The 12,500-nt window shown below is 45.2% G+C and overlaps 1 protein-coding gene across 3 annotated transcripts; it reads left to right on the top strand.

Annotated features, from left to right (window-relative positions):
• The first annotated feature begins 2,572 nt into the window (after positions 1-2,572).
• LOC117886225 lies at positions 2,573-12,267 on the top strand. 3 transcript variants are annotated; one of them, XM_034787890.1, is made up of 4 exons: positions 2,573-2,854; positions 3,456-3,563; positions 4,191-7,039; positions 11,968-12,267. In XM_034787890.1, the coding sequence occupies exons 1-4, from the start codon at positions 2,851-2,853 to the stop codon at positions 12,070-12,072; spliced, it is 3,066 nt and encodes a 1,021-aa protein (XP_034643781.1). In that variant the 5' UTR covers positions 2,573-2,850; the 3' UTR covers positions 12,073-12,267. The 3 variants fall into 3 exon arrangements, with proteins under 3 accessions (XP_034643781.1, XP_034643782.1, XP_034643783.1); XM_034787891.1 differs by lacking the exon at positions 2,573-2,854 and adding an exon at positions 2,863-2,943; XM_034787892.1 differs by lacking the exon at positions 2,573-2,854 and adding an exon at positions 3,164-3,365.
• Positions 12,268-12,500: the final 233 nt, after the last annotated feature.

Genomic DNA, 12,500 nt, shown 5'->3' with positions numbered 1-12,500 from the left:
GGTAACGCATTCCAGTGCTTCACCACCCTCCTAGTGAAAAAGTTTTTCCTAATATCCAACCTAAACCTCCCCCACTGCAACTTGAGACCATTACTCCTTGTTCTGTCATCAGGTACCACTGAGAACAGTCTAGATCAGGAGTCGGCAACCTTTCAGAAGTGGTGTACTGAGTCTTCATTTATTCACTCTAACTTAAGGTTTCACGTGCCAGTAATACATTTTAACTTTTTTAGAACGTCTCTTTCTCTAAGTCTATAATATATAACTAAACTATTGTTGTATGTAAAGTAAATAAGGTTTTTAAAATGTTTAAGAAGCTTCTTTTAAAATTAAATTAGAATGCAGAGCCCCCCTGACCGGTGGCCAGGACCTGGGCAGTGTGAGTGCCGCTGAAAATCAGCTTGCGTGCCGCCTTTGGCATGCGTGCCATAGGTTGCCTACTACTGGTCTAGATCCATCCTCTTTGGAGCCCCCTTTCAGATAGTTGAAAGCTGCTATCAAATCCCTCCTCATTCTTCTCTTCTGCAGACTAAACAATCCCAATTCCCTCAGCCTTGCTTCATAAGTCATGTGCTCCAGCCCTCTAATTATTTTTGTTGCCCTCCGCTGGACTCTTTCCAATTTTTCCACATCCTTCTTGTAGTGTGGGGCCCAAAACTGGACACAGTACTCCAGATGAGGCCTCACCAATGTCGAATACTAGCCTTTGAAATGTTCTGGAAACTAGCTTTTAATTTAGTGACACTTATGCACACTTACTGTTTGAGATGATCATACAAAGCTTTATATTGGTCTACACTGGTACAGAAAGTGCTCACTAAACAAAAATGGCAATTTTGATACTAACAGATCTAATTTATATCTAGATTAGCACAAGCCTATTTACTTGTACAAAGTGAGAAAGGGTGGTAGTGGTGATGGTAATGCTAACAAGATACGTTGGGAATTTTAACTCTATAGGGAAGTTACAATATATGAAGACATGGAGTACACAAACCCCTTAAAGCTTACATCAAAGAGAAAAAGATTCTCCACAAACTTTGTTGTTGTCAAGGAAATCAAAACAATATAAAACTGCCAAAAGCCACCAATGCTGGACAGAATTCTGTGATGCTGGCAGCAAAAGCCAGGAGATATTAATTGTATTGTCAGCTATATGATGCCTTTTCTAGTTTAGATGATGTGTCACCAATACTCTATGACAGGGCCTGCTTTCAGAAATACACAAGAAAGTTGACTTTGACACATGTAGTGAACCCAGGAAAGAAAACAGACAATCTGATCAGACAGCATCATATTCACCTGCTTCCAGAGTATGCACGTCCTCCAGTGATTGATCCTGTTGCATTGTTTGCTTGATAAAAAACACAACACATTAATAAAATAGAAACACTGGAGAGAGCAACCAATCTCAAGGAGGCAGCACTTCAAAGAGGAGATGATGATATGTTGTGCAGAATACCCGTGGAAGACTTAATTGCTAAGGATGCAATTTATCACTCAACATGCCTTTCTTCCTACTTGAGTAAAACGAATCTTAACACAAAACTATCTAGTTACACTTCAACAATACAGTCATCTTATGACACTGCATTTCAATCAATTGATTGAAGAAATGTATATAAGATCATAAACCAGCAAGAAGGCTCTCCTCCTATCCAAGCTGCTACAAAGATATAAAGCCCTACTTCCCTCAGATGTAGAAACTGCAAGCAATTCCAACAGCAAGATTAGAAAAACATTCTGGTTCTGCAATTTCATTCCATGCACACCACGAACTAGGCAAATCTACCTTTGTTCTATAAAGTGCAATAACATTAGCTGATGCTATCCAAGCTACTAGTAATCTGAAGCAGGAACTTAAGTCATCTAAATGTTTGGTCAATGTTCTTCTGGTGAGCGAGTGGTTTTGTATAATGCTACTTCAATCCTTCAGTCTGAAATAGCCAAAATGAAAGTCTCAGAATATTATCCAAAGCCAGGTGATTGTAGTTTAGAGAAGTTATCTACTTTTGTGCCCCAGTTGGTGCAAGAGTTTCTTTGTCCATCCATGGATGGATAAAAATGCACATAATTCAGCCAGCAATGAGTATCATCTTTCAGAAGACATTCAAATAAGATGCTCTCAATTGCAGAGCACATAGGGTTTAACAGTTCCAAAATTAACACACCACTGCACAAAAGCCTGGCTGCACAGCTACACCATGAATCTGGGGCTTGTAGTTTAATTGACAGGCTACATCTTCACTGATTTTATCAATTATGATGAACTGAGGCAATTCATCACTAGTGCTGCAAAAACTGAAGTAGAAAGACTTCAGGGAGTTGTGTTCATTCCAAATGGAATTGTACCACTACATGCAGATGGAAATCTCATCCATGAAGGAGATAATACAATCATCATAGAGACCTTTGATTGAAATAATATCTTTCACTCAAGAGACAGAGTGGTTTGGCCCTGTCTGAGAGGCGGGGCGGTCACTGTGCCACTTAGCCCATGGGGAGGGGGGGTGCCACTTGGCAGGGAGGTCCCTTGGGCAAGGCCCAGACTTGGGAGGCTGGTACCCGTGGAGGGGTCCCGCTGGCTGCAGACCCCCGCTGGGGGATGAGCACCCAAGGGAGAGGCGAGGTCCCAGGCGGAGAGGCTGGAACCGGGGGGGTGCGGACCGTGCGGTACTGGGGCGGGGAGCGGCACGGGACCGCTTCCTGATACGGAGAGTCCCCGGGCGCTGCAGGGGGAGCCCGTGGGCCCTCCCCGGGAGCTCGGTGCCGGCCAGTACCGGGGACAGGGGGCTGACGTCGGAACGCCATCACAGTGCCGTGTGACGTCACCCCGCCGCGCTGTGAGGCATGCGTACGTCAGGCAAATCCCCTCGGGGACCCGGAAGCGGCGGGCGCGTGGGCAGCAGAGGCCATGAGCCACGGGAGGGGCGGAGCCTGCGGGTGAGCGGGGCGGAGCCCGACCCCAGGGGGCAGGGAGGGCCTGGGGACAGCTCTCCCCATGGGGCTGGTAGGGTTCGGGGAGCACAGGAGGCAGCTCTCCCCATGGAGCTGGTAGGGTTCGGGGGGCACAGGAGGCAGCTCTCCCCATGGAGCTGGCAGGGTTTGGGGTGCTCAGGGGGAAGCTCTCCCAATGGGCTGGTGAGGTTTGGGGTGCACAGGGGGCAGCTCTCCCCATGGGGCTGGTGAGGTTTGGGGTGCTCAGGGGGAAGCTCTCCCAATGGGCTGGTGAGGTTTGGGGTGCACAGGGGGCAGCTCTCCCCATGGGGCTGGAGGAGCCCTGGGTGATGTCGCCTCTCCCACATGAGATGGACAGGGTACGGCAGGAGTGAGAGTGGGCAGCTCCTCTCCCACAGGGAGGGCAGGTACATAGCATTTTTTCTATCTGTGGCATCAACCTCCCTGTTTCGAGGAGTTATTTTTTCAAAGCCTCTTCTTATATATTTATATTTTAGGTGCTATGTCCAGCAAGAACTCAGCATGGTGTGACGTTGCAAATGAATCTGATTTTTATTCTTGTTCCTGGGAAGCAAGCTTTTCACATAGCCATTGTAGCTGCAAAGGTAAAATGAAAGTCAGGCTACAAAACCTTGTCTAAACTTTCAGCAGTGTTTTGGTTTGAAGACTAAGTAGTGAATTATTAAAGAAATTAATATGAATCTGTTTCTCTCTGGTGAATTTGTTGCTGATACTTTATAGCACGGATTCTCAAATTTGATTGCACCACGATCTCCTTCTGACAACAAAAATTACAGTGTGACCCCTGGAGGGGAGACCGAAGCCTGAGCCATGCCGCCCCAGGAGAAGGGGCCAAAAACCGTGCCCCACTGCCCTGGTGAGGGACGAGCGGGGCGGCAAAGCTGAAGCCCCGGGGCTTCAGCCCCAGGCAGGGGTAACCTGAGCCCCACCACCCAGGGCTGAAGTCCTTGGGCTTTGGCCCCGAGCACTGGGGCTCGAGCTTCAGTCCCGGACCCACCAAGTCTAAGCCAGCTCTGGTGACCCCATTAAAACGGGTCACGACCCACTTTGGGGTCACGACCCACAGTTTGAGAACAGTTGCTTTATAGTAATGTATCTTGCCATTAGTTAATATTGTGAGTGATAATGATTCCTTGTGATATATTTTGTAAGTGTTCTATTGTAAAGAATCATTTTTAGTTGAAAATAACTTCTAAGTGTTTCCTCTCTAGATTTAACTGGCTCGGACAGTGAAAGTGATCGTCATTCTTACATTGATACAAATGATCAGTACCATTCCCTGGGAGAAGAGAGGGAAAGAAGCCAAACCACCAATGACTTGACAGAAGCTTTTCTGGTCTCAGGAAACAATCAAACCAACAAAAAAAATAACGGCAGGGACTATCTTTTACTACAAGGGAAAAAATCACAATATTCTAGGAGTAGCCAAAAAGAAAAGGCACCAAAATCCATACCACCTTCTACATTTAACAGAAGTCAAACAATTGATCACCCATCTGCAAGTTGTTCAGCACGAGTGCTTCAGTCAAGGTCTGCATTATCATCTCGAAAGGATTTACTTTCCCAAAGTGACCGCCCCCAGCTCTTCATTACTGAGCAACCAGTACAGGAGCCAGCCGTTTTCACAATTAAGAAAGCCTACATAGTTAATAAGCTACATCAAAAGCACCCGCCAGCTGATTCTCCTCCAACTTCGAAGTGCAATAAAGCTGTGCAGGCTTCTTTCACTTGTAGAGGGGAAGACCCTGGTGAATGTATTGTTTGTGAATGTTCAAAACGGTCACTATTAAAGGAACAGAGAAACAGAAAACTGGACAAGAAGAAAGCTGCTGTGTTTCATAACACTGAAAGTATTGCCAATCAAGATTTATCTTCTGGTGAACTGGTGAATGGACATTTACATTGTCCTTTGGAAGCAGTGACTGATATACCTGTCAAACCACAGACCTCCAAGCATTGGTGTTTGCCCATTAGTTCATCAACTCTTGTTATATCTCTAGCATTGGAAGCAGGTTATTCAGTTCCATCTGTTTCATTAGCAGGAGCTGAAACAAAATATAGTAGTTCTTCAAAGGTTAGGAAAGTCAGAGGCGATGCAAGTAGACCTGCCTTAGCTTTCAAACTTAGAGAGCCTGAGCTTAACCAATATTTTAACAAGTTGCGTATTTCTATAGTTCCAAATCCTGTGCACTTAGATACTGACACTCGAAAGCAAGCTATTCCTTTTACTGGGCAGGTAGGACTCCAACAAATCCCAGGTCCTGAAGCCAATCAGCCTCTGGAAACGCAGACCGATTCATCTGATTCTGACATTCCCGGAGCTCAGATAGAACAAGCATCTTCTATATTTAAACCCCCGTCTGCCAAGCAGTTCTTTGTGTCCTCTGAAGATACACAGGATACAGTTTGGCCTTCTACCTCTTATAGTGTTAAAAAAATTCCCTACAGAAAAGGGATATCCATTAAAGAGCCCTTTGAAGAGCAGAAACATCAATTAAAAGTCTGCAGGTCCATAAGACATCCTATCGTGTCTACCAAACCCAAAGAAGCTCAAAGAGATCAAAGATTTATAAACAAACCCTACATCTCTTCCAACCTTGACAACACAAAGACTTTGGATATTGAACCTTTTAAGCAAAAATCTGGTCACTACAAAACTGTGAAAGAAACAGAAATAGGTAAATTGAATTACGTGCCTTTATCAGAAACTGTTAAGTGTCATTGTGGTCCTTTATCTAACTTGAGTGTCAACCTGTATCCAAAGCGGAGATATTCTGGCATTGAGAAATCCCTAAGCATTAACAGAAAACCATCCAAAAGAGGTGGTGTAACACGTAGGATTTCTGCACAGTCTCTGCTAAGTGATAGAGACAGTACTGAGGAGACCCAATACATCTCTCCTTCCAAAAGAAAAAAGGATTTGAAGATGCAGAGCATTCTGAACTTTTGTTTTGGGTGGCCGGGGGCACAAAAGAAACATGAGAGGTCACCATGTAAAGGAGAGATCTCTTCCACTGCATATGATCCCGAAACAAAAGAGGAAGGTCTTTTGAGCCCACCTTTACCAGCTGAGAGGAGAAGTCTGACTGCCCCATTTCTCCAAGATGAAAGAGAGAGTCAGAGTCTTGCAGATGGGACATTTCATCCTGAAGACAATTTGAACACCTTGGATTCTCCTTATACTGGGAATATCAGTAATTTAGTACAGCCACTAGAGCAGAGGAGTATGTTTCAGGCCACTAATAATGTACCGTTGGAGAAACTGGACTCTGAGTCTGCCCCAGTTCCTTCTGGAGACTCCATCCTGAAGAAGCTCATGTTTTGCAGATGTGGACAGATGCCACAACATGGACTCTTCCCTACTGGAGATATTTTCCAGTCAGTTACTAAGAAAACCATAAGCCGTCCTGCTACTGGTATGGGACCCTGCAAACCTGAGCCAGCAAGGGAGTGCTGCCATAGAGAAATACCAGATAACATGAATGAAACATACTGGTACAGTAACCAATCTGTATTTCCAACTCATTCATCTTTGGAAAACATACGCAAGCAAGAAGCCACAAGGGGGCAGTTCACTAACACACAGTCTTACTTTGAGAACAGTGTTCCAGCAAAGACGGTGACAAATGAACTCCTAAAAGAAGGGAAGCGAATGGAAATGGGTGAAAGCGGGAATATCAGAAGCAATATGGAAGTTGACGCCATGCATCAAGTTTGTGCACATGGCATGTATGCTGCAACACCTTCTGAGCATGGTGGGAGAGAGAAAACACTACCAGAGTATTCCATATATCACCCCAACTATTGCCCATCCTGCCAGCCTGCTGCTACCCAAAAACTAGGCACATCAAATGACTATTATAACTGCTTCAAGTCAAAGCAGAAAGAACCCAAGAGTTCCTTGAGCATAGAGAGAGGGTTTACAGTTGATCCTTGCCTGGGGAATAGGAGCCAGTGCAAATGTTCTCAAGAAATCCCCCTTCCCTACCTGGAACAGAGTATCCCGTATGAGGAAAATAGAGCTACGCTTCCAAAGAGAAATGACCCAGACCTAATTCAGGTTTGTACCAACTCAAAATAGTTATGCAAACATTCAGTTGGATAACATTAAAGATCTTGTTCAGTGCCCGCAAAAGTCAGAACATTCCCCCAGTACATGCATCCTGCAGAATGTCTGAAGAACTATAGAAGTTAGAGATGGAAAAACCTTATTCTGCTCCAGCCCCAGCAGGGCAGGGTTGTTCTTATAATGCATTTTCAAGTGCATTGTCCAAGCTAATTTTAAAGGTCCCAATCTGTGAGGCTTCCATCAAAACTGCATTCACCAGTATAAAAGGTCTCATTTCTCTTGCTAGTCAGATTCAGTTTATCTTGGCAGTCTGTCTCTTTGGTGTTTACATCCTTCAGATACTTGTCATGTTCCTTCCTTCGTTGCTATTTAGCCTACACTCTTTGTAAGTCAGTCCTTGAGACCCAGCTCCTTTTCCTGGGTGTTCTTCAAATTCCCTGCATTGTTTCTGGGTCTGAGGTGAACTGAATGCAGTGGGAAGTGTCTGTCATCTCCCGTCTGCTGGAGCAGGTGGCTGCATCAGGTAGCACAGCTCAAAGAGTGGGCAGCTCTGGCGAAGCGGGGAAGGGGGTACAATGATTCAGCATTCCCCCCCCATGTGCCCTGCACCCCCGACAGCCCCCCAGCAGCCTCCATTGCCATGGTGTCTATAGTGTTCCTATTGGAGACTAAAGCTGTGTGTGAACTCTGCCTTCCTGTGGGGTGAATGCCCCCTAGCATATAGAGAGCTCCCTGGGGCAGGGAGGTGCAGTTTACACTTCTGTGTGCCAGCAGGAGTGAATCCTGATTAATGCAGCCATAGCTTGCATTTCCTAGCTTTGAGCAGGGAATGTCTCTCACTGTGGGTCTGGACGGTGTCCATCCCCATGGCATCTTGGTTGGAGTGTCTGAGCTCCACCATAACATAAATAATAATAAGTAAGTACTCTTAAACTCTCTCCCATTGGGCGCATGCATTTCTAATACATTCTTTAATTACATGATTACATGCAGGTTCTCAAGTAATACAAGATGACACTTCTTTTTACAACCTTAGACATAAGGTTTATCTATCCATTTCATTTAAATGTTCCTTTGCTCTGTCACATGGTATTTCAGTAAAAGATGCAAAGCTGGAAATGATTCAATTTCAGTTCAGTCAGTAATTCTCAAAATGACATAGTGTTAAATGCAGTGTTGTAGCCGTATTGATCCCAGTATATGAGAGAGACAAGGTTGGTCCAATAAAAGATATTCCCTCACCTACCTTGTCTCTCTCATAATGTTAAACATTTGCAGTGAACAACATTTGCTGCAGTGTGAAAATAATGTTCGAATGGCATCAATACAATTTTGTAACAATCTGTATTGAGAATGGAACATAACTAAAAAGTTGCCTCAAAAATAACTTCTGCTAAAAAGAAATATTGGGAAGTGAAAACCAAATAACAAGCTGTAGGCATACTTTTGTAGAAAGCAGTTTCTGAGCTAATGCAGCGTTAACCTCGTGATTGTGTGTAAAGAAAAAATTGCTTCTTCCCCTTTTATTTGTTCCGATGTATACTTACACTGCCCAAAAGAGCCTGCGTGCCAAACTCTGAACACCCTGGGCAAATCCTTAGAAATACCTCGAATAAAAGAACTAGACTCCAGAAATCGCCGGCAGATAATGTCAGCCCAGCAGCAACAGAAATAGAGCAAAGATTTCATCATCACTAGGGCTCCCCTCTGAGCATTTATTTCCCAACCTCACCCTCCTCCATACACTGTGATAGGTGCTAAATGGAACCAACTCGTTACAGTACTTACGATGCACTTCGCATAGGCCATTTCTGAGACGAAAATGTGAGACTCACTGAACCCATCGCAACATCTGACTGAAATGAATGTAACGTTAGAACACTTGAACACAACTGTGGTTAACAACCTGCAATGTGTGTGTCCAATAGTGGGGGGAAATTTGAGAACGGGATTGTAAATAAAGATGGGTTTGTAAAGCAAGTGCTCAGGGGGCAGAGCTACTGTGCATTTCTTGTGTCCCCTTAATGTAGTTCTTTGAATGGAACTTATAAAACTTACTTGGGACCTCAGATCCCATGGAAACAGTACAAACATAAATTATTATTGCATTAAATACAGTAAACTATCAACCTGATATTAATTTTTTCTGTAGCATCTATCACAGGAGTTAACTCCTGGAATTTCCTGATCTGAGTGCTTGATTTTGCAATCTTAACCTTGAATTAACAATACATATTTTTGCATTGAATATATGCATAATATATGCAATGTGTGTACAGAGATACCATCAATTAAAGTATATTCCATTTTAAAAAATGATGGTAAAAGAAGTGTGAGGCTGTAAAATGCAGCACTCTAGAATCAGGGAAAGTTAGTCTTGCATGCACACCCTTAACTCTGCCCCCTCATGCTTATGCTTCATAGCACAGACCCAGATTATCTGCTGGGCCAAGTTCTGATGTGGAGGGAAGGTGCAGTCAGCTATGGCACTCAGATTCTCAGGGCAGTTCTGGGGCTGCTCTGATCTTACCAGCTGGCAGTAGTTCCCAAGAGACTGTATGCTAGCTGGGATAGCCGGAGCACAGCAAACTCTAGCCATTCCCTGACATGACCCTTAGGCTATGGTCAAATGACTTTCAGTAGAACTTTGGTGCTTTTGATAATGTTATGCTACATTGCCTGTCTCATCCACTGTACATGCTGCCCACTATGTCCACTAAGGGCTCAGATGTTATTTCAGTTACAGTGGTGCAATTTTGCACGTAGGCCATATTTGCATCATGGGAATTGCAAATTGCAAAAATTGGCTTGAAAACTAATTCGGATAAACCCAAAACTCTTCTGGTCACTGATCTGGAACACGCTGGGCTGTGGCCTCTAACATCTTAGTGGGCAACCACCCAGTTGATATTGCCAGTGATTTCACCTACCTCAGCTCTGTTGTCGATAATGAAGGGCATCGAGAAAGAACCTGAAGTCCGCATTGCACAAGCGAAGTCAGTAATGGGGGAGTCTTGTCAAAAATGTCTTTCTCAAACCGAACACCTAGCTTGGTAGAGAGATGAAACTGAGGATATATAATGCTCAGTGGTCAGTGTTCTGCGCTAGGGGACTGAAACCTGGCCTATTGCTGTCAAGATTGAAAAGAAGTTAGACACCATTGAGATGAAACATCTCAGCATGATCAAAACCATCAAATGGTACAAATTCAAGTCAAACAAAGAACTCTGCTTCCTAACTAAACAGGTCCCGTTCCCTGAAATGGGCACCCAGTGCTCGCTAAGGTGGTATGGTCATCTGCTCCAATGCCTACCAACTTCCCTGGGAGATTCATCTTTGACTTTGAGCCAGTGAAAAGACCCCCTAAGAGATTTACAACACAACGACTGGACAGCATCAAGACTCCTATCCCCTTACATTCTACCTGTAACGCGCCAGATTTGGCTCTGGACAGAGCACCATGGAGGCTCATAACGCGTTCGGTGGCTTCTGCGCTGTCTAACCAAGAACTAGCCAATTACAAACAGAATTTGGGCCTAGTTCTCCATTGCCCTGTGCCTGTGGAGTCACCTACGCCAGCACAAAGTGGATGTACAATACTTTCATTCTGATCTAGGAGTATTTTACACCAACTTTGCACTGGAGTTAGTAGCTACACATGGCACAAGGCAGGACAACAGAGAATCTGCCCTCCCCGCTTCACCACACCTCCACCCAGACTCACTACGTATCCCTGCGTCATCCTCTGCACAACATCCAACTTGTGCACTGAATGAAGCCAGGGTCCTGTGGACAACTGGCCGGGGTCATATAATTAAAGATTTTTTTCATAACACATACGCACAAGGGGAAGAGTTAAGGTGGGACTACGGCTACGGTGTAGATTTATATTTTCAGAGACAATCTGATCCAAAATGCTACATTGGTACTTTTGAGATACTCCTCTCCAGCACATTCCTGCATCTCACCTAGTGTTGTCTGACTCTGGCTTTTATACTGATTCTGAGGCCAGGTCTACACTACAGACCTATATCAGTATAACTGTGTCGCTCAGGGATGTGAAATCGACGCCCCCGATCGACATAGTTATACTGACCTAATCCCCCATGTAAACAGCGCTATGTCAACAGCAGAGCTTCTGCCATCAATGTAGTTACCACTTCTCGGGGAGGTGGATTGACTGCGCTGACGGGAGAAACTCTCCAATTGGCATAATAGCGTCTTTACTGAAAGTGTGATAGGCGCAGCTGCACTGGTGCTGTGGTGCTGTACGCTGGGCTGGCTCCAGGCACCAGTGAAGGAAGCAGGTGCTTGGGGCGGCCAATAGAAAGAGGTGGCACGTCCAGGTCTTTGGCGGCGGGTCCCTCAGTCCCTCTCTTCCTCTTTGAGCTGCTGCCGAAGTGCTGCCGAAGAGGAAGAGAGGGAGTGAAGGTCCCGCCGCCAAAGAATGAAGCAGCGCAATTGAGCTGCCACTGAAGTGCTGCTGATCGGCTGTTTTTTTTTTTTTTTTCTTCGCTGCTTGGGGCGGCAAAAAAGCTGGAGCTGGCCCTGGCTGTATGTGAAGGCAAGCCCTGAGTAAAAGGCAGCAGTTTTACCCACCAGCTGCAACGAGGTTTCACCCAACCTCAACAACAGTGTCTTCTTCCATTTAGCAGCGTTTTGGAGCTGGACACTTATCTGCTGAAAGATGTTCCCTCCTGGCCCTTTCCCTGCCCTCTCTGTTTACTAGTGATACCCATACTCAGCAAACAAGCAAAAGGACTGTTTGAAATGTAAAGCTTAAAGTGTAATTCACTGACAAACCAGACCCGTGTAGGAACAGCACAGCGATCCTCTGCCTTCCCCTAACAGGGGAGCCCCTTACTGAGAGTAGCGAGGCAGTTTTTCTATTCCCACTAACTCTTGTTTCTTTTCTTTAGGATTTTTCACAAAACCATTGTGGCTGGAAAAGACCAGCGGAACGAGCAGGCTGCCTGGGAAGGCAAAGCTCAGTGTGGCCTGCCGGTGGGAGGGGCGCTGAGTGAAAACAAGAAGCAAGAGCTCAAAATGGCAGAAGTGATCATTTATGCCTAAGAACCTGGGCCTGTTAAATAGAGACTCTCCAATAAAGCGCTCAGCAAAGCTGATTATTCCGAGGTGAAGCAGTGAAGTGTGATGGACCGAACGTGAGAGGACGAAGCCCATCGATACTGATACATAAAAAACAATGGTTCCCAGCCTCCAAATCAGATGTGTATTATTAGCCTTTGTAAAATCCTATCCCATTACAGGTCCCCTCGTTCTCCCTTCCCTTTGCTACGCTCACTCATCGGGGCTTGTTTTAATTAGATTGTAAACTCCCTGGGGCAGCGACTGGCTGAACAGCAGCTCACACAACGGGGTGTGGGGCGCTACAGCTGTATACAGAGCAAAAGGGCTGGGAACTGCAGGGTTCTGATCTGGGCTCAGGTTC

This window comes from Trachemys scripta, chromosome 12, assembly GCF_013100865.1.
Source record: "Trachemys scripta elegans isolate TJP31775 chromosome 12, CAS_Tse_1.0, whole genome shotgun sequence".
Taxonomy (NCBI): domain Eukaryota; kingdom Metazoa; phylum Chordata; order Testudines; family Emydidae; genus Trachemys; species Trachemys scripta.
Note: the sequence above shows the minus strand (reverse complement) of the source record. Positions and strands in the feature narration are given on the sequence as shown.

What these genes read in the sequence shown, in the direction of transcription:
- LOC117886225 (XM_034787890.1), top strand. An exon ending in TAGCCATTGTAGCTGCAAAG is followed by an intron (nt 3,564 to 4,190) that starts GTAAAATGAAAG and finishes TTTCCTCTCTAG; the next exon opens with ATTTAACTGGCTCGGACAGT. An exon ending in ATGACCCAGACCTAATTCAG is followed by an intron (nt 7,040 to 11,967) that starts GTTTGTACCAAC and finishes TCTTTTCTTTAG; the next exon opens with GATTTTTCACAAAACCATTG.